The sequence below is a fragment of the Scyliorhinus torazame genome, chromosome 6, assembly GCF_047496885.1.
Source record: "Scyliorhinus torazame isolate Kashiwa2021f chromosome 6, sScyTor2.1, whole genome shotgun sequence".
Taxonomy (NCBI): Eukaryota; Metazoa; Chordata; class Chondrichthyes; order Carcharhiniformes; family Scyliorhinidae; genus Scyliorhinus; species Scyliorhinus torazame.
Window position 1 is genome coordinate 228771998 of NC_092712.1, and position 18422 is coordinate 228790419.

The 18422-nt window shown below is 54.2% G+C and overlaps 1 protein-coding gene across 1 annotated transcript in view; it reads right to left on the minus strand.

The window, feature by feature from the left end:
- adamts16 (ADAM metallopeptidase with thrombospondin type 1 motif, 16) overlaps positions 1-18422 on the minus strand; it is a 359351-nt gene that overhangs the window by 205709 nt on the left and 135220 nt on the right. Inside the window, exon 10 of the mRNA XM_072509492.1 lies at positions 896-1049. Within this exon, the coding sequence (XP_072365593.1) occupies positions 896-1049 (154 nt within the window). The remainder of the gene's footprint in view (positions 1-895; positions 1050-18422) is intronic.

An 18422-nucleotide genomic window follows, 5' to 3' on the forward strand; every position in this document is an offset into this window, starting at 1 on the left:
CCAGGGACAAGTCCTCTAGGGATCCCTATTGCAGAGGTGGGGGGAGTCCCATTATTTTGGGGGAGGGCGGCGATGCTGGAGGTCGTGGTTGGAGTTGGATGGATTTGGGGACGGTGGGGGGGGGTGCAAGACTTCGAATGGGGGGGGGGGGTGCTTCAATGCTGGCGAGGATGAGGAGTCACCCTAACACCTGTGTGTTTTGGGGTGGGTGACACAACCATTGAGTGGTGATGGGGGGGGGGGGGGGGGGGGGCATTTGTTCCTCTTTCTGTTGGTGGTTTGGGAGTGTTCCCATTGACTGCCAGGGGTCCCGATGTCCAGCGGGGGGTTGGGCCTTTAACTTCACTTTGAGATTGGGGCGCTCCGATCTCTGAATCTCAGCTTTGTAGGTGAGTTTCTCTCTCCTCCCCCACCCCCACCCCATCCCAGCTGGCTGTGCAATCCATTTGATCTGGCGAGAAAAGACATCGGGAAACCAGTGAGTTTCACACAGCTTTCCCTCGTCTGATCCAGCACTCTGCAAATTTTGGGAAATTCTGTCCAATACAACATGCAATTTACATACATATTCTCAAGGGATATTATGGATCATAACTGACATTTTCTAATACAAGTTTTTGTGAATTAGGAAGCCATCAATTCAGAAAAACAGTAAGGACTTACTGCAGGAGCTGTAACAGTATTTCAGAATTGTTGGAGGTTTTTTTTGGAAGTTGCTTTCCTCCCCCCCCCCCCCCCCCCCTCCCCAGTCAAGGAACTGATAGCCCTTAAATGATTAATTCCAGATTACATACTATATCTTGATCATCAAGCGTGTAATTAACAGGATAAAAAAGGAGAGCTTAATTCTGGTCAAGGCCAACAATACGATTAAAATTCAAGAGCATTTTCTTGCCTTTTTAAAATCTAGTCTGCAGAGTTTGGCCTTCTCCCCAAACTGCCACTTGCATTGTGTGTCAGCATCATAGAGTTCTCCTGGCAACTTGTCCGGGTATCGGTACTCCTTTGCTGGCTTTGGTTCATCAACAAGACAAGTCGCCTGGGAAGTGCTGTGTACAAGTGGTTTAAAAAGATTAAATGCTGCAGAGTCTGCAATACTTATAAAAACTCCAAAATCTTTCACCATGGAAAACCTTTTTTTTAAAAAAAACAATAGTAGACTGCATGACAACTGAACAAGATCATCATGTTTTTGTGAAGCATGGAAGTAACATTTAAAGAGCCCAAACTAATGACCATTCTTAGTTTTAATTTCCCCATTCCCAAAATACTAAATTGTGCACGATACTTTAACCTATTATATAAATTCACAATAACAGCAATCTTGTGATATTACTATTTTCTAAGTAGGCGTAGACTAAATTAAACTATTTTTTTATTCTCATCGACTCTAAAAATTAAGCCAAATATCTTGGACCACATTCGCTGTTTTGGAGACTAAGGGCTGGATTTCCATTTTTTTTGCTTTTATTTATGTTAGAAATTTAGGTGCAATCATTGGTTTTATTAATAGTAGAATAGATTTTTTTTTTTTTTTTAAAGGAAATATAATAATAATGTTTATTGTGACAAGTAGGCTTACATTAACACTGCAATGAAGTTACTGTGAAAAGCCCCTAGTCGCCACATTCCAGCACCTGTTCAGGTAAACGGAGGGAGAATTGTCCATATTACGTTAACAAGCATGGGCGAAATTCTCCCCCAACGGCGCGATGTCCGCCGACTGGCGCCAAACACGGCGCCAATCAGACGGGCATCGCGCCGGCCCAAAGGTGCGGAATGCTCCGCATCTTCGGCGGCCTAGCCCCAACATTGAGGGGCTAGGGTGACGCCGGAGGGATTTCCGCCCCGCCAGCTGGCGGAAATGGCGTTTGTTGCCCCGCCAGCTGGCGCGGAAATGCGGAGCATGCGCGGGAGCGTCAGCTGACAGTTTCCCGGCGCATGCGCGGGAGCGTCAGCGGCCGCTGTCAGTTTCCCGCGCATGCGCAGTGGGGAGAGTCTCTTCCGCCTCCGCCATGGTGGAGGCCGTTGCGGAGGCGGAAGGGAAAGAGTGCCCCCACAGCACAGGCCCGCCCGCGGATCGGTGGGCCCCGATCGCGGGCCAGGCCACCGTGGGGGCACCCCCCGGGGTCAGATCGCCCCGCGCCCCCCCCCCCCACGACCCCGGAGAATCCAGCGGGGGGTCCCGCCAACCGGCGCGGCCCGATTCCCGCCCCTGCCCAATCTCCGGTACCGGAGACTTCAGCGGGGCGGGATTCACGGCGGCCTACGGCCATTCTCCGACCCGGCGGGGGGTCGGAGAATGACGCCCCATGTCTTTCGGGACTTGCGGGAGGAAACCGGAGCACCTGGAGGAAACCCACGCAGACACAAGGAGAACATGCAGACTCCGCACAGATAGTGACCTAAGCCGGGAATCGAACCTGGGACCTTAGCGCTGTTAAGCAACAGTGTTAACCACTGTGCTACCGTGCCGCCCCTGTGCTAATCCTCAACAAAAGCGAATTTGTATTTATCTTACAAGTTGATGTGATGTGGAGATGCCGACGTTGGACTGGGGTGAGCACAGTAAGAAGTCTTACAACACCAGGTTAAAGTCCAACAGGATTGGTTGGAATCACTAGCTTTCGATGTTTTGATCACTCACCTGATGAAGGAGCTGCACTCTGAAAGCTAGTGATTACAACCAACCTGTTGGGCTTTAACCTGGTGTTGTAAGACTTCTTACAAGGTCAGTTGATAGTGGAAAAAACTTTAACGATGAATGACCAATTCATAATCTTCACTAACAATACAGGCTACAGATCAAAGAGTTACATTGAAGGTTAAAATTATTATTTTGTATTTCTGTTTAAACATCTCAAAACATGTCAAATTGTCATAGAGGTGGGCTATGGGATACTTTGCTTTAGTTAGCCACGTGTATTCACTGTCAGAAGCAAGCAATCCAGTTTGGGAAACTGATAAAAGACAGCTGCAATTTATGGGTTTGGTGTAGGAACAGTTCACTGGAGTGGAGAGTCAGGAGACAGTAGAACATTACAGCGCAGTACAGGCCCTCGATGTTGCGCCGACCTGTGAAACCAATCCAAAGCCCATCTACACTATTCCATTATCATCCATATGTTTACCCAATGACCATTTAAATGCCCTTAATGTTGGCGAGTCCACTACTGTTGCAGGCAGGGCAGTCCACGCCCTTACTACTCTCTGAGTAAAGAACCTACCTCTGACATCTGTCCTATATCTATTTCCCCTCAATTTAAAGCTATGTCCCCTCGCACTAGCCATCACCATCCGAAGAAAAAGGCTCTCACTGTCCACCCTATCTAATCCTCTGATCATCTTGTATGCCTCAATTAAGTCACCTCTTAATCTTCTTCTCTCTAACAAAAACAGCCTCAAGTCCCTCAGCCTTTCCTCATAAGACCTTCCTCCATACCAGGCAACATCCTGGTAAATCTCCTCTGCACCCTTTCCAATGCTTCCACATCTTTCCTATAATGCGGCGACCAGAATTGCACGCAATAATCCAAATGCGGCCGCACCAGAGTTTTATACAGCTGCAACATAACCTCATGGCTCCGCAACTCAATCCCTCTACCAATAAAAGCTAACACACCGTACGCCTTCTTAACAACCCTATCAACCTGGATGGCAACTTTCAGAGATCTATGTACGTGGACACCGAGATCTCTCTGCTCATCCACACTACCAAGAATCTTACCATTAGCCCAGTACTCTGTATTCCTGTTACTCCTTCCAAAATGAATCACCTCACACTTTTCTGCATTAAACTCCATCTGCCACTTTTCAGCACAGCATGCAGCTTATCTATGTCCCTCTGTAACCTGCAACATCCTTCCGCACTGTCCATAACTCCACCGACTTTAGTGTCATCCGCAAATTTACTCACCCTTCTACACCCTCCTCCAGGTCATTTATAAAAATAACAAACAGCAGTGGCCCCAAAACAGATCCTTGTGGTACACCACTAGTAACTGAACTCCAGGCTGAACATTTCCCATCAACCACCACCCTCTGTCTTCTTACAGCTAGCCAATTTCTGATCCAAACCACTAAATCACCCTCAATCCCATGCCTCCGTATTTTCTGCAATAACCTACCGTGGGGAACCTTATCAAACACTTTACTGAAATCCATATACACCACATCAACTGCTTTACCCTTGTCCACCTGTTTGAGTTCTTTGAGAAGGTGACCAATGAGGTTTGTGAGACACGACCTACCCTTCACAAAACCGTGTTGACTATCCCTAATCAAATTATTCCTTTCTAGATGATTATAAATCCTATCTTTTATAATCCTTTCCAAGACTTTGCCCACAACAGAAGTAAGGCTCACTGGTCTACAGTTACTGGGGTTGTCTCTACTCCCCTTCTTGAACAAGAGGACAATATTTGCTATCGTCCAGTCTTCTGGCTCTATTCCTGTAGACAATGATGACATAAAGATCAAAGCCAAAAGCTCTGCAATCTCCTCCCTAGCTTCCCAGAGAGTCCTAGGATAAATCCCACCTGGCCCAGGGGACTTACCTATTTTCACACTTTCCCGAATTGCTAACACCTCCTCCTTGTGAACCTCAAGCCCTTCTAGTCTAATAGCCTGATCTCACTATTCTCCTCAACAACATTGTCTTTTTCCTGTGTGAATACTGATGAAAAATATTCATTTAGCGCCTCTCCTATCTCCTCGGACTCCACGCACAACTTCCCACTACTGTCCTTGACTGGCCCTACTCTTACCCTAGTCATTCTAGGGGGTGTTATTAATCAGACCTGCACTTTCAGAGAAAATACTAACATGTTCACCAGGTGGACTGTAGGTGAGCCTTGAGCCCAGTTTAGATTTCATCAGGGAAAAAAAAAAGCAGGAACTGTATCCAGCTTGTAGCTTGAGAAGACATCTAGAGTGGTCCTCAGAGCCTTGTGGCAGAAAACAGTCAGCAGACTTAACCTGGAAAGATGAGGGAGGCAGTTGAGTATCAGCCAGAAACCAGAACAAACGTTCACAGACCTGAGGGCTTAAAAGTTTGGGAGGTCGCTTAACCAAAAAAACTAATGGAAGAACCCTGTAGAAGCCTTACTCAGAGAATCACTGGAACACTGAGGAGAATTAGAATTAATTCTGAGGGCTGTGGCAGACCAGTGAGTTGGTTCCGACAGAAGTAACTAAACCTTCAACATTGTTGTAATGTATAAGAGAATTCTTGAGGGGTGGTGGTTGGGGAAGTTAAAAGTAGAACGGCGTTCAAAGTATAAATGTTTATAAGCTTTAATTCTCGTATGCAATAAAGTTGTGTTTGTTTGAAAACACAAAGTCTTATGGCATAGTTGCCAGTTAATCTCTGGGTCTATAGATTTCTCTCTAAATGTTAACGGTCCCTCACAGGATTCACGACTCACAATGCAGTCTCCTCTACTTTGAGTAGACTATACACAGATTGAGTGATCGCCTTGCTGAATATCTCATATCTCTAGTCAATCTACAAGGCATGATCCTGAGCATCTGGCCACTGCCCTTTAATTTGCCTCACTGCTAACTCCGATCTCTTGGTCTCCTACAATGTTCCAATGAAGTTCAAAGGAAGCTCAAGGAACTGCACTTCTTTCAAATAGGCACCTTCAAGCCTTCTGCATTCACCATTTTCAGATCATAACTACTGCTCCCAAGCTTTTGCAGTAGCATCTGTTGAAAGCAGCCATTTGCAGTTCCTGCAGCCCCGTTTCTTGTCTTTGAACTTATTGCATTACCAATGGCTTTTACCTTTCTCCATCATCTCCTTTGCCATTTAATTGCTCCTGCTTCCGCCCTATCACATAACTATCCTTGTGTTAGTTGTAAGGGTCCTTCCTGCTGATTCCCTTATTTCCCCTTTCTTTATTTTTGCCGTTATCATTTTTGATCCATGGATGCTTTATGGACATGTGTCCTTAAGTCAAGAAGCAGAGAGGAGGAGGAATTCAAGAGGTTGCAACATGGTATATGGTGCTACCTTTGGCCAGCAAGATCCAGCCTTTTCAGCACCCGAGAGTGGGACTCGGCTCGATTGATTGGCTGGTGGCCAATGAATTGGCTAAAAGACCAGGGGCGAAATTCTCCGTTATCGGCGGAAAGTCCGCCGATCGGCGCACAAAACGGCGCAAATCATACTTGCGTCACGTCGGAAAAATGGGTCGATAGTCTCCGGCCCGAAATGGGCGAGCAGCGACGTAACGGGATCCGCGCTTGCGCAGTGGTTCACGCCGTGCAACATCATACGCGCTGCACGGCGTGACGGCTCATAAGGCCGCGCTGCTCCCCCCCACCCGACCGCAACACCCGACCACAACACCCGACTGGATGGCTGGCCGTCGCTCAGCCCCGAGGTTCGAGTCACGCGATGTGGAGGCGCTCCTGGACGCGGTGGAGCAGAGGAGGGACGCCCTGTATCCCGGGCACGGCCGCAGAGTTGCCCCACGCCACAGCCGGCGTCTGTGGAGGGAAGTGGCAGAGGCCGTCACCGCTGTGGCCCTGACACCACGGACAGGCACCCAGTGCCACAAGAAGGTGAACAACCTCGTCATAGCAGGCAGGGTGAGCCACCCCCATATCCCCCCCTCCCCATATCCCCCCTCCCCCATATCCCCCCTCCCCCCACCCCATATCCCCCCTCCCCCATATCCCCCCTCCCCCCTATCCCCCCTCCCCCATATCTCCCCTCCCCCATATCACCCCCTCCCCCATATCCCCCCTCCCCCATATCCCCCATATCCCCCCCACCCCCATATACCCCATATCCCCAAGTGAATCCAGCCCTATCCTTAACCTCTGCAATGCACGCGCAACCGATGGCGTGCATTCATATATCTGCCTAACACTGTTGCCTTTTACCCCTGCCCCCCCCCCCCCCCCCCACAGGAGAAGCACGCACACAACAATAGGGAGCATGTGAGGACTGGAGGAGGGCCCGCTGATGAGAGGCCACTGACCGTACACGAGGAAAGGGCCCTGGAACTGGCTGGCGGACCTGAGGACCGGGAGGTTGCTGATGCAGAGGTCGGGGGCATACTAGCGAGTGAGCCACCGACAGCCAGTCCCCATATCCCCCCTCCCCTATATCCCCCTCCCCCGTATCACCTGATCACTGCCTGATGTCTAACTATGCATGCTTCATTGTGTATCGCAGGACCAAACGTCCAGGCACCCATCCCCGCAGGTGCAGACCGCCCGCAGGATGCCCCTCGGAGACCACAGGAGACGGAGAGATCCGCACCCTCCAGCATGCGACGCCCGCAGGATGCCCCTCGGAGACCACGGGAGACGGAGAGACGCGCACCATCCAGCATGCGACGCCCGCAGGATGCCCCTCGGAGACCACGGGAGACGGAGAGACCCGCACCCTCCAGCATGCGACGCCCGCAGGATGCCCCTCGGAGACCACGGGAGACGGAGAGACCCGGACCCTCCAGCATGCGACGCCCGCAGGATGCCCCTCGGAGACCACGGGAGACGGAGAGACCCGGACCCTGCAGCATGCGACGCCCGCAGGATGCCCCTCGGTGACCACGGGAGACGGAGAGTCCCGGACCCTCCAGCATGTGACGCCCGCAGGATGCCCCTCGGAGACCACAGGAGACGGAGAGACCCGGACCCTCCAGCATACGACGCCCGCAGGATGCCCCTCGGAGACCTAGGGAGACGGAGAGACCCGGACCCTCCAGCATGCGACGCCCGCAGGATGCCCCTCGCACACCACGGGAGACGGAGAGACCTGGAGCAACAGGGAGACGACACCCCCGTCACGTGGGGGAGCGACCACCCAGCGACGAGGGGGGGCAGCCACAGGCCCCCGTCACATCCGAGCCAGGACACCACTACCCAGGACATCACTACCCAGGACACCACTACCCAGGACACCACTACCCAGGACACCACTACCCAGGACACCACTACCCAGGACACCACTACCCAGGACACCACTACCCAGGACACCCCTACCCAGGACACCCCTACCCAGGACAGCACTACCCAGGACAGCACTACCCAGGACACCCCTACCCGGGACAGCACTACCCAGGAAGACGAAATACCGGACAGTGACTCAGAGTGGATGGGTGGAGACGAACCCCCACCCCAAAGTGCCATGGACACAGAGTGGGACGAAGAGCACGACACAACGCCACTGCTGTCACCAACACCCTCCACCATCGCAGAAACACTCACCACGGTTGGGCACTTTAGTGATGAGGCGTCTGGTACACTCACTGGTGCGCACAACACAGCCGTCCCGGTACAGCAGGTGGAGGTAGGAGCAGCAGAGGGACCGGGCGGTCGGAGGGCAGCCCAGCCCAAGCGAACTTCTGCCGCCCAGATGGATCCCGGGTTCCTGCAGTTATCACACCCACACATAGATCCGATGCAACCACCGACCCGGAGACGAGCGAAGAGGGTGACGGGCGGCTTGCGGCGGCTGCGGTCGCAGGTGGAGGAGTCCACCCGCGTCCAGGAGCTGGGAGTGGTGCCGGTCATGTGTGCCACCCAGGCTGACACCGCACGGGTGGCGTCCGCGGTGGAGGCAATGGGTGCGACGGTGTCAGACATGGGGAACGGTTTGCGAGGCCTGGGGCCTTCCGTGCAGGCGGCGTCTGTGGCCCAGGAAATGGCTGCCCTCTCACAGGAGGCCATGAGCCAGTGCCAGCGCCAGATGGCAGAGGCGCTCAACGCCATAGCCCAGTTTCTGCAGGCCATGGCCCAGTCTCAGCAGGCCATGGCCCAGTCTCTGCAGGCCATCGCTGAGGGCATCGGCGCCAGTGGCCATGTGCGAGCCGGCGGCGCACTGTCACAGACAGGGTTTGACAACCCCCTGGGCTCCATGGCTGCAAACCTGCAGACCCCCGTCGATACCAGCATGGGCCTCCAGGACTGGCAGCGCCAGATGTCGGGGGGGCGTCGGATGGCCAGTCCGTTCGCATCCCCCACACATGTAGAGGCCTGGGGGCCATCGGGCACCCCGAGGGAGGAGGAGGTGGTGTGGTCCGTCCCGGCTCCCTCTATAGGGGAGGTCCCGGTACACCGCGACACCTCGGACTCCCCCCCTTCCATCCCAGGTGCATCGGGTGGGCAACGGGCAGGACAGGCTGGCAGCTCGCCATCCCAGTCGCCTGGGCCGCAGCCTTGTCCATCTAGGCCAGGACGCCCCAGGAAACGGCCGCCAAAGGGATCCTGTGTTAGAGGGCAGGAATCACAGGAGTCCACCTCCAGTTCTGCTGTACCGTCTGGGGAACCACGTAGACGTAGTCAAAGGGCCCGTAAGGCCAAACAATTAGACACTGAGTAAGTTGGCACGGGTGCAGGGCACAGATGAGGTTTAGGGGCTAGGGCACGTGCATGAACTCCTTTGGTTATTAAAGTCAATGTTACACCTACCGAAGCTGCCTTTGTGCTCTGTCCAAAGTGTGCGGGGGTGTCATGTACGTTGAGCGCAAGTGTGTGTGTGAGGGGTGGTCTTACCTCAGCCCCAGGTGAGTCTGCCCCCTTCCCCCTGGGCCGCCATCAACATCCCCCGGGCAGAGGACGGGACCGTGCGCTGCAGTGTCACAGCGGCATGCAGGGATGGTCCGGGTGGATGGTGGTACTGTGGCCATGGGTCAGACATAGTCCAACGATGTAGAGCCAGGAGCTCATCGCAGGGCGGGTTGTCATCATCCTCCATGGCCTGCAATAGACACCTGTACACCCGCAACTGTGTGAGCCCGGCCCGTTGTGCCGCAGGTGGATCGGCAATGGGGGGGCGGGGTGGTGTGCATGCGGGTGGGGTGGGTGGGGTTGGGGAGGGGGGTGAGGGTGCTGGGTGGGTGGATGGGTGGGGGGTGTGGGTGGTCGGCTGTTGCCATGGTGTGCGGTCTGTCGCCATACTACCCGATTCCCACGCCCATCTAGTCAGTGAAGCGGGCGTCTATCAGTCTGTCCCGTGCCCACTGGGCCAGCCGGTAACAGTGGACAGCCACCCGCCTGTGTCTACCCCGTCTGCCCTGACCATTGCCCCCATCCCCCTCATCTGGGAGGACTGGGCCTCTTCCTGCTGCTCCTCCACTCCGCCCTCCTCTGCCTGCGGCACATCGCCCCTCTGCTGGGCTATGTTATGCAGGACGCAGCACACCACAATGATGCGGGGGACCCTATCTGACCGATACTGGAGGGCGCCCCCAGAGAGGTCCAGGCACCTGAAACGCATCTTCAGCACGCCAATGCACCTCTCGATCACTCCCCTTGTCGCTACATGGGCATCATTGTAGCGGTTCTCCGCCTCATTGCGTGGCCTCCGTATAGGCGTCATCAGCCACGATCGCAATGGGTAGCCCCTGTCGCCCAGCAACCAGCCCCTCAGCTGGGGATGGCGTCCCTCGTACATGCCGGGGATGGATGACCGCGACAACACGAATGAGTCGTGTACACTGCCTGGGTGACGGGCGCAGACGTGCAGGATCATCATGCGGTGGTCGCAGACCACCTGTACGTTCATCGAATAGGTCCCCTACCTATTAGTGAACACGGCCCTGTTATCTGCAGGTGGCCGCACGGCGACATGCATCCCATCGATCGCGCCCTGGACCATGGGGAACCCGGCCACGGCAGAGAAGCCCACGGCCCGGGCATCTTGGCTGGCCCGGTCCACGGGAAAGCGGATGTAGCAGTGCGCCATGGCATATAGGGCATCTGTCACTGCCCGGATGCACCGGTGTCTGCGATATGCCGGACAGGTCCCCACTCGGTGCCTGGAATGACCCCGTTGCATAAAAGTTCAGGGCCACCGTAACCTTGACGGACACGGGGAGAGGGTGTCCCCCACCAGTGCCACACGGTGACAGGTGTGCCAGCAGGTGGCAGATGTGTGCCACGGTTTCCCGGCTCATCCGGAGTCTCCTCCTGCATTCCCGGTCCGTGAGGTCCTGGTATGACTGCCGGGGCCGGAACACACGGGGCGCCCTCGGGTGCCTCCGTTGCCGTGGGGCCGTGACGTCCTCCTCCCCCTCCTCGTCCTGTCGGTCAGGTGTCCCTCCAGCCTGGGCGGCTGCCGCCTGCCCCTCTGCGGCAGCCTGCGCCGCCTCTCTGGCACGCTCCTCCTCCTCCTCCTCATCCAGGGCAACATAGACATGAGCGGCTGCCACCACGGCGGCCAACATCGCTGGATGATCTGAAAACATGACGGCCTGGTGGGGGGGAGGGGAACGACGACATGTCATCATTGCCCATATCCCCTCCTCCCCCCAGCCAGGTGGCATGGACCGCATGGGTCCAACTGTTGGAGGCTGGCACCTGGCCAGGTGGACCAACTCACTTGCCCTCCCATCCCCCTCCTCGGCACGGACCCTCCCCCCAACCTCCACCCCGGTACGGCACGGACCCCCCCCCCAACCTCCACCCCGGCACGGCACGGACCCCCCCCCCAACCTCCACCCCAGCACGGACCCCCCCCCCCCCCCAACCTCCACCCCAGCACGGACCCCCCCAACCTCCACCCCCGCACGGCACGGACCCCCCCCCCAACCTCCACCCCGGCACGGCACGGACCCCCCCCCCAACCTCCACCCCAGCACGGATCCCCCCCCCCCCCCACAACCTCCACCCCAGCACGGACCCCCCCAACCTCCACCCCGGCACGGACCCCCCCCCAACCTCCACCCCAGCACGGACCCCCCCCAGCCTCCACCCCAGCACAGACCCCCCCCCAACCTCCACCCTGGCACGGACCCCCCCCCCCCCAACCTCCACCCCGGCACGGACCCCCTCCCGGCACTCCCCCGGAGCCCAGCCTACTCTAACCACACACACCCCCGCCGCACACACACACACACAACCCGAGACACATCCCTCCTCACGCAATCAGACTGCGGCCACGCCATTGCCTGCCCAGAGCCAACCCCCCAGGCCGTCACTCACCTCCACGCTGGTCGGCGTGAGCCTGGAGCACCGGGTCACGCCGATGAAAAGGAGGTTTGATTCACGTCGACGTGAACGGTCATCACGTCGACGGGACTTCGGCCCATCCGGAAGGGAGAATATCGGCAGGCCGAAAATCGGCTGCCTTGCGCAGGCCCGTGACATTCTCCGCGGCAGCGGCGCCATTAACGCCCCGCCGACTTTTCTCCCTTCGGAGACTTCGGCAACCGGCGGGGGCGGGATTCATGGCGGCCAACGGCCATTCTCCGGCCCTCTGGGGGGTCGGAGAATGACGCCCCATATTCTGCCTGGTAATAGGTGGTGATTGGATCCTACCCGAGTGGAAGAATTTTCAGAGACCCAAGGAGCTCAGATTGAATCCTGGACACTCAGGGGAAAGAACCAGCTCTTCTTCTCTCTCTCTTTCTCTCTCCAGAAAGATTGTGGTGAATTGATGCATTTCTGAGACCACAGAGAACCAGAATGAATGAATCTACCATGAAAACATTACAGGTTGCAACCAGAACTGGATCTGAAAGCTTACTTTTAAGGAAGGTGTGCTTAAAGGCAACCATCTGAAACAAAGACTCTTTTTACTTTAACTTGATATTTCACTGCTCTCCTCCCTCTGTGTATATCATTCTTGTGTGTGTGTGTGTGTGTGTGTGTATATAAAAGGTGGGAGCAAGTGAGGGATCAGAAGCAAAGCCAGAATCTACAGGAAGCGGCAGAAGCAACTTTCCAGCACCTGCAAGAGCAGTTAGAGGAACCAAGCCATCATTAAGAACGGCAGATAGTGCCAACAAGAAATGGCACCCAGGCCAACATTGAAAGGGTGGAGTCTGCCTGGGCAAGTAATCAGATCCATGTGTCAGGACGTCCAAGGCTTGGGCCAGCCTGTACTGTCCATGACTGAGGTGCAGGACAGGATAGCCCAGTGTCATGTGAGAGTACCTTTAAGAAATGGGTGTTTATTAATGGGTGTGTATATAAATATCTGTAGTGAGAGTACCTTTAAGAAATGAGTGTTTATTACTGCTGTGATTTCAGAGAGTGTCTGTCAGTGGGCTGTCTGTCAGCTTTTTACTTTCATTTAAGGCTGTTTGCTGCAGGGTGTGTTTTAGTTTCGTTTTAAGCGCTGGATAGTTGCAGTCACAGCCAAAAGGGGTATTAGTCTCTCTCTGTGTAATCTATAAACTTTAAATCGATCCTTTGGTGATTTAAAACTAATAACTGCTCTCAGTAGTGACTTTAACCTGATGTGCTTCTGTTTAAAGGTTTTTTTTTAAAAGTCTTCCGGATGTTAAAAGGACAGCTTACGGATGACTTCGTGTTGTATTCTTTGGGGGTTGTATTTGAATTAATGGTTGCTGAGATGTTCACTGTTTGTTTCAAAAAGGTTAACTTGAGTTAATAGAATAAACATTGTTTTGCTTTAAAAAATACTTTTTCCATTTTTGCTGTACCATACCTGTAGGGTGGGTGGTGTGCTCCCCATACCACAATCTATTAAAAGTTGTGGGTCAGGTGAACTCCATGATACACTTTAGGCTCTCTAAACCCTGGCCCATAACACCAGTCACGGGCAGACTGTACCTGGCCCACATGGATATTGCTGCCACGCTCCAGATCTTGGCCCATTCACAAAGGGCATCAAGAGTATTGGCTGGATGCTGAGGGATCTTAGCCAGTCACAGAGGGGCATGACTGAGGCACTGAGGGACATAACACAGTCACAGAGGGAAATGACAGAGGAAGTGAGAGACATGGCTCAGTCGCTGAGGGACATGTCCCAGCATTCCATTGCTGAGGGTATCAAGACCATGGCTCAGTCGAGGGTGGGCCACCAGGACTGACAGCACACTCGAGCCTCCCCTTCGTCCTATGGAGCAGCCTGGGCACCAGCGAGTACCCCGAGGGAGGAGGAAGTGATGGAGCCTCTCCGGTGTCTCCTGCAGGGGATGAACTGGAACACCTCAGCCCTTCCAAATCCCCCCACCTGACACTGGCGCATCTGCTGGGTAGCAAGCAAAACAGGCTGACACGTCATCACCTGTGATACCCCAAAAGTCGGCCGGGCCCATCACAGGACATATGTCAAGGGGATCACAGAGCCGAGGGCAGGACAAGCTGCCTCCACTTCTGATGTACAGTCTGGGGAAACACGAAGGAGCAGTAATTAACCTAAGTTAAGGATGATAGATGACAGTTACGTTGGCACGGATGAGGTAGAGAGGAGAATGTAAGGGGCAAGGGCACAGTAAATACTCACCATTAAACACTTTTGTATCACCAGTCCGACCTGCCTCTAATTGCTGTCTCAAGGGCATGAAGGTAGGGCTGGGACTGAGTGTTTTGTGTCAGCCAGATTGGCGGGAGGGGTGAGGGTTGGGCGCCTTGGACACATGAACATCCTCACTAAGAAGTGGCAGGGCATGGGAGCAGCAGTATGAGCCCGCTTTGTATTACAACATCCCCAGTGAGTTGTGAGCCCTAACCATTCACCATCTGCCTCAACTCCCCCTCTCCCTTCACCCCACCAATATATTTGGGATTGTGAGAAGGAATCGCCAACATCTATGCGGGGATCACCCAGCCGGATGGTGACAGGAATCAAACTTTGTTCGACAACAAGGAGCAGCAGAGTCATGGGAAGGGGTGGAAGGCTGGGGGGGGGGGGGGGGAGGTGGAGTAAAGGACTAAAAGAGAGGGAAGGACGGAGGGAAGTGGCGGAAAGACTAATGAGAGGGAAGTGCAGGAGGACTAAGGGAGAGGGGAGGGTTGAGTGACTCAGGGAAGGTGGATTTTGTATGTTGGGGGGGTGGGGGAGTTGAAGTTGAGGGAAGGAAAGTGGCAGGGCTGTGGAGCTGCCATTGGTCTGGCCTCCTAATTGGTAAATCGGGAGGTGATCAGGTTGTCCCATGTGCGGCGGCCTTGGAATGCACATTGGGCGGCTGCCCTGACAGCTCAGCTCCATGCTCGGGTCTGCCTGGAGACCATCCTTGTCCTCCTCATCAGATGTAGCCTTCCGTTCTTCCTCCTTCTCCAGCATGTCACCGTGCTGCTACGCTATGTTAAGAAGGATGCAGTAGGCCACCATGATACTCAAGACCCTCCGAGGGCGATTTTTGAGACTCCCATCAGAGTGGTCGAGGCATCAGAAGCACATCTTGAGCACACTGATGCACCACTCTTACGACACTCCTGGTTGTTGCATCGGTCTCGTAATAACGGTTCTCCACCTTGGGCTGTTGCCTCCACGCCCACGCTGTTGTCATTAGCCATGACCTCAGTGGGTAACCCTTGTCGCCCACTAGCCAACTCCTCACCCGAGGGACCACCTGAAAGCTGCTGAAAACCGATGAGTGCACCAGGATGAATGCATTGAGCATGCTCCTGGATATTGCAGGCAGATCTGCGTGATGTGCACCTGGTATTCGTACACAATTGCACATTTATGGAGTGGAAGCCATAAATGACAGGCACCCCATGTTGAACTGGTGCTCGGATGGCGACATGAATGCCATCGATCACCCCTGGACCTGGGGCATTGGTGGCACGTCCTGCTGCCTGGATATCCTGATGAGCCTAGTTCAGGTTGAATGTGATATAGTTTGATGCCCTGGTGCATAGGGGATTCGTAACAGCGCAGATGCCTGGTGTGCAGATGTTTGTGAGATCCCACACAGATCCCTGGACGAGCCCAAGGAATGAGTTAGAGGCATAAAGGGTCAGGGAAACCATCACATTGACGGCTACCAGGAGCATGTTCCCTGCTTCATACCCCTGCGGTGCCAGGTGCGCCACCATCTAGAACAGGTGGTGCTTGACCTCCCTGGTGAGCAAGAGTTGTCAGCAGCACACGTGGTCTGGCAGTTCCTCAAAGGACAGGCGCTGATGGTATAAGGGGCCGATGTGGCCTGTTGGAGGACCGGCACTTGAGCTTCTTCGGCTGGACCCTGCTCTTATGGGGCAAGCTCCTCTTGTGCAGGCTCCTATCTGGACCGACCCTGGCGCTCTCGCCACTGTGCATCAGCAACGACAGCAGCAGCCATGTAGATAGCGAGCATAGCTGGCTGTAGTCCAAGATCCATTTCTCTGCAGGGGGAGGAGGAAGAGAGAGAGGGAATGTCAGCAAGAGAAGGATTACCTTGACCATCCAATGCCACCAGATTACATGGTCACCCTGGGTTGTACTGCTGTGCCACCCTCAACAGGTCTCCACACCCTCCCCCCCCTTACCTTTGAGATAATGTTGCCTACACTGTACCCTGGTCCCCAACAATGATTGGCACCTGGCCTGTGACGTGGGGAACCTCTATCCTCACCACCCGTCCCTGCCAACAGGGATACCGACGCCTGCCGCAACTGGTATTAGCAATAGTTTCTGTGGCCCCTATCCTATTTCTCCGTGTGGTCTACTGTGAATCTCTTCCCTGGATGGTTCTTGTGCTCTCCCACCAGGTCAGGGGCAACTGGTTGTGTGGTGGAGATGTTCATATTGTGCAGTCATTCGTCTCCATGCTCAGAGGCTGGTGTGTGGGCAGGCCTTACAGATGGGGATGAGCAAGTGATGGGCCCCCCTTGTAAATACTTGCACCAAATCATGCCAGCGTGACTTCCAGGTGTGAGGGGTGGAGCATAATGGTGTAGAATTGGGCTTAATCCGTTAATCAGATTTAAATACATGCAAATCAGGGATTTGCATAGTCTCGCCAGCACAGGGAGAGTAGCTTGCGGAGGCTGGCAGCGGGGCAGCAGAGTATTGCAGTGGGTCTCGCACCCAGCACCAATTCAGTTTGTCGGGCGACCCACCATTCTCCGCCTGGTCGGGAATCTCAATACAGGGTTGGGCAATGGAGAATCGACCCAAAGAAGTTAAACTAAGGTCCTGCATGTCTGTTCTTACAGGTGGGCATAAAAGATACTATTGCTAAGGGAGGGGAATTATCTCCAGAGACTTGGAGCACAATTTAACAGTCTCGTCATGCCTGACTTGGTGATATGGCGAGGCTGTTGAATCTCACGAAAGGCCACTCACGAGATTCGCAACGCTCGAAACGCCTTGCAAGATTTAACAAGAGACCTATCACCAGATGTCATAATCTGGTCCTTGTCCTCACTGGGTGACATCCAGATCAACATATTTAAATGAGCCATTAGGCTCATGTAAATACATCTGCAACACATTTTCCCAGGGTCGGGGCGTAACGGCGTCGCCTGGGAGACATCGTCAAGGCACCGTTTAGCACTGGTCCACACAAGGGCAAGGGCACTGCCAGGATGCCAGTGCCGAAGTGCCACGTTGCCCGCACCAGGGATTGGCCCGGGGGATGCCTTGCCATTAAGAAGTGAGTTGGGGGAGGCTCGAGGACCCCCCAAGAGGTAAGTTGGATGCATTGGCGGACGGGGGTCTGGCGTTCGCGTTTGGGTGACTGAGGGAGTCGAAAGAGCGGGACGACATTATAAAATGGCAGTCCGAGCTGTGAGTCGTCTTCCTGCACTGGCGAGCTGAGCTCGTCAGTGTAGGACATGAGGTAAGTGCGGCCTCAGCAGGGTATTCCTCGCCGAGGCCAAAGAAAGGGCTAAGTGCTGTTAAATAGCGCAATGTTTCTCGGTGCTGCAGGCGCTAAGAAACACCCCATTAAACGTGCCCAAAACACTCTGTTTCTGTCCCACTAAATTGCGTCCTTGGTCTATAATTATCCTTCAACCAACAGCACTAAAAAGGAAACAAGCTATCACATTGTTGTCGGAGTTTGCTGTGTGTCGATTTGCTGCTGTGTTTCTTACATTCAAACAGTGATTACACTTCAAATATACTTTATTGACCATAATGTGCTTTACTACATCCCAATGTGGTGAGATGCACTTTTTTAATGCCAGTTATTTTTTGTCTTCTCCCCTCCTGTTCCCACTGCGCCCCTTCCCCACTTCCCTCCCCAATTCTTAGCTTGTATCTACTTGTTAAAAAAAGTGAAATTTCTAATTTCTTCCAGTTCTAACAAAAGTTCATTGACCCGAAATGCTAATTCACTTTTTGTCTTCAGAGATGCTGACTTTTTTTGTTTTTAAGTCTATATTCTACAGATATGGGGCGGGATTCTTGTTCGGAAATCGCGTTCGGCGATCAGCGGAGAATACCTGATTCTGACCAAATCGAGGACAGCGCCACTTTTGCGATGCTCCACCCCCCTCCAAAGCGGCGTACTCTGCAAGTACGCCGCGCCACGTATCGACAGCCTCAGGACATTGCCTGAGACCCGCTCCCGGATGCTCCGCTCCCGACCAGCCGAGTTCCTGACGGCAAGGGTCTTCATGGTCTGACCCCTCGGGAACTCGGCGTGGTGGCTGCGGGCTCAGTCAGGGTGGACATTATTGAGGGCTGGGGGTACTGTGGGGGTAGGGTGGTCCGGGGCACGTGAGCTGGCTGAAGTGGAGACTATTTTGCGTGGCTGCTGTAGGCCACTGCCTTGCGC